General features: G+C 33.3%; 1 protein-coding gene across 1 annotated transcript; it reads left to right on the forward strand.

The window, feature by feature from the left end:
• Window positions 1–705: 705 nt before the first annotated feature.
• Window positions 706–2,163, forward strand: LOC120542690 (structural maintenance of chromosomes protein 5-like). Its single transcript, XM_039775303.1, has 4 exons — window positions 706–1,022; window positions 1,371–1,415; window positions 1,621–1,681; window positions 1,774–2,163. Exons 2-4 carry the CDS (start codon window positions 1,372–1,374, stop codon window positions 2,050–2,052), a joined length of 384 nt encoding a protein of 127 aa, XP_039631237.1. The 5' UTR covers window positions 706–1,022; window position 1,371; the 3' UTR covers window positions 2,053–2,163.
• The last annotated feature ends 817 nt before the right edge of the window (window positions 2,164–2,980 follow it).

Raw genomic sequence — 2,980 nt, forward strand, 5'->3', positions numbered from 1 at the left:
TATCTAGAGTAGCCTTCATTTTACTTAAGAAATATTGCAAAACTTAGATTATGTTAGCATTCCATGATGCTAAATAACATATCCATGCTTTTATTACTTCTACATGGATCACCGTAAGGCTTTGTGGCAGATAACAGACCTAATTTAATTCAAAATACAGTGGCTGAAGAGCTTACAAGAGCCAGGAAATGTGAACAGTATATATCACCTCTGTTATGCTTTCTTTACAATTTCTGTCTGCAAATTTTGTGTTACTTCGTATTGAATTATTAGGTACTGGTGATCACCTGTATCACTTTGCATAGTTAAGGATCTCAATATTTGAGTTACCTTTTAATTCCTTACAGTCACTCTTACAGGAAGTGGGATATCGTGTTGTCTCTAGAATAAAAAACTCTGTAGCTGGAAATAAAACAGTACTTTGTAAAGCATACTGTTTTAGGAACAACCCTCCCAAAGTGGTATGAGATTCTGACAGTCTGTCAGCCTTCAAATCTAGGATAAAAATATATTTGTTTAGTCAGTCCAATAAGTAAAATGTACAATAAAACTACATTCCTATTTGTCTTTTCTTTTTAAACTTGCTATATTATTTTTAATTTGTGTAAAACAAAACAGACCATTTTTTATTTTGTTCAATAATAATCTGGTACTGACACCAAGATTTTTGTCTCCAGGTTTATGGCCTGGAAATATTTAAAGTTGCTTTGTGACAATACTAATTGTAAAATGCATAAAATATTCAAATTTGATTGCTTGATCAAAACAGTTGTTTAGTATTGTGAGTGATTACTGTAGATACAGAATTTAAACTTGCTAAAGCCATCCTCCTTTTTTGTCATTTTTATAGAAACACATAACTATTCAACTGGGAGAGTCAGGATCACTGCTGACTCAATGCAACAGATGGTGCACCTTGTTCCATTGTCCTTTTTGTAGTGGTAGTTTTTAAGTCCTCCAAACTGGAAAAATTAAAAAAAAAAATTTGAAGAGTCATTTCAAGAAGGCAGTTCTCCATGAAGGTAAGTTCATTTGAGAGTTTATTTTTAATGTATGTGCAGTACTGGTACATATACTTTTAACTCGGTATTCTACATTATAACAATTTATACTGTTACACATTTAAGGTTTCGCCATCCACAGATGTGGTTTAGACTGCAGGCCATCACAGCATTATCACTGCCCTACTGCCAGACTACAATATTTAGGAGAAGTGACTTTGAAAATCACTTACTTGTTTGTAAACACAAACAGAATGCTTTTTCAACCACCAAAGAACCACTATAAATAAATTGCAATAAGCAGAGTGTTCACTGTACTGTATGCAGATTAAATATTAATTTGAAATAATTCTTTTGTGTGCTCCACAGTATGCTCTGCATCTTGTCTTGGATACGCCATTTGACTTCACAGCTGTAAGCTTTCACTTATGTCTCTGATTATTTGTTAATATCTGTTACTGGTTTTAATGTTCTTTGTTTTTACCCTCTCTGCATGTCAGTGTGATTTATCCTTGATCAGGAGGTGGTGGTGCTTCATTCTATTGGAGTATTTTGCTGTTGGAAGGTCTCTCTCTCTCTCTCTCTCTCTGTGTGGCAAACGTGTGAATATTTCTTACAGGACAAAGGCGTTCACTAAAGGGGCACTGAAGAGTGTGAATGAGACCCAGAGCAGTGAGGAGGTACAAAGTATATATGTAATATCTAATATTATTTAAATAGGCATGTAGAAATACATGTTTTGTTTAATTCTCTTTGTGGTCTTTATCTAAAGGAACCACGAATAAAAAAGGACCTCCACACTGCAGTAAAATGGTTGCGCCAACATAGACAGTTGTTCAGAGGTGCCGTGTCTGAGCCCCATTTTCTGGAGATGGAGGAGGAGGACCAAAGCCGAGCTCTCCAGGACATCATCGATGCAGTCGAAACTGAAGATTTAATTTTGGCAAAAGAACCCTTTTTATTTATTTTTCAGTTTAGGGATGATATGGAACTTTTCACTCAGGAATGTCGGGATAAAATGAAACTTAAAGTAAACTACATATATAATTAATCAGTATAATTATTGTCTGTTGCTACACTGATTGTTACTTGTATTGTATTGTGCGTTAATGCTCTGTTGATTTCAGTTTATAATACTTTGATTTTTCTGTTTTCCTTTGATGGTGGGTAGTTTTTGAAAATAAACAATTTAACTACAAGTCTTTTTTTGGGTCTGCTGCTCATTTTAAAATATTGATATTCGTTCTATTTACTTATGTTAGTATTTTTTAAGCCCACTTAGTGCTATCTAAAGGCTCTTTTAAAATAATTTTAAAAAATATTTCATCACAGAACAAACACAAAAATTAGTAAAAATGTCTCCTTTTGGAAATAATGTAGTGTTTTTTTGAGGGTTTCCTTGGAGGACAGAACATTATTTTGGTACAGCAGTGAAAGATTTGAGGTCTTGGGCATTATGAAGATGCTGCTGTGCAATAATGTAATATTGTGGTTTTCTACACTACACAACACACATTACTGAAATACATTCAATGATAGTTTTAGATCGCCTCACACTTCAGTCCTTCACAAATACAGTAGTTTACAAACCGTATTTTAATTTCTCTTTGAGAAGCTTGAAATATAATTGTGTTGAATCTCAACTTATGATTACATTTTTTCTACGTATGTACTATTGAGGGACTTTTTTTTTTAAATCAGATGGTCACTTTATTTTAAACAAGAAATGTAAATAACCTGTTTACTCTTTACCCTCAGATCACATTCTGTGTGTTTATCAAGCAGAAGTGAATATTTTCATTTTCTACACAATACTGTAATATCTGTACAGTTCACTCAGTGAGACACACAAACACACTCACTATGCATACACACTACAGGTACCATCATTGGTTCCTCTGTAGATTGGACTGTTGAATCAACACAAAAATAATAAATTATAGTCTATAAGTTATTAAACAGTAAAACATTAACGTTTT

This window comes from Polypterus senegalus, chromosome 13 (genome assembly GCF_016835505.1).
Source record: "Polypterus senegalus isolate Bchr_013 chromosome 13, ASM1683550v1, whole genome shotgun sequence".
In the NCBI taxonomy this organism is placed as follows: Eukaryota; Metazoa; Chordata; class Cladistia; order Polypteriformes; family Polypteridae; genus Polypterus; species Polypterus senegalus.

Excerpts from the sequence above, each read along its gene's own strand:
- LOC120542690 (XM_039775303.1), top strand. The coding sequence starts at position 1,372 with ATGCTCTGCATCTTGTCTTGGATACGCCATTTGACTTCACAGCT. Across the intron at positions 1,416-1,620 it reads CGCCATTTGACTTCACAGCT|GACAAAGGCGTTCACTAAAG; the intron begins GTAAGCTTTCAC and ends TATTTCTTACAG. Across the intron at positions 1,682-1,773 it reads AGACCCAGAGCAGTGAGGAG|GAACCACGAATAAAAAAGGA; the intron begins GTACAAAGTATA and ends CTTTATCTAAAG.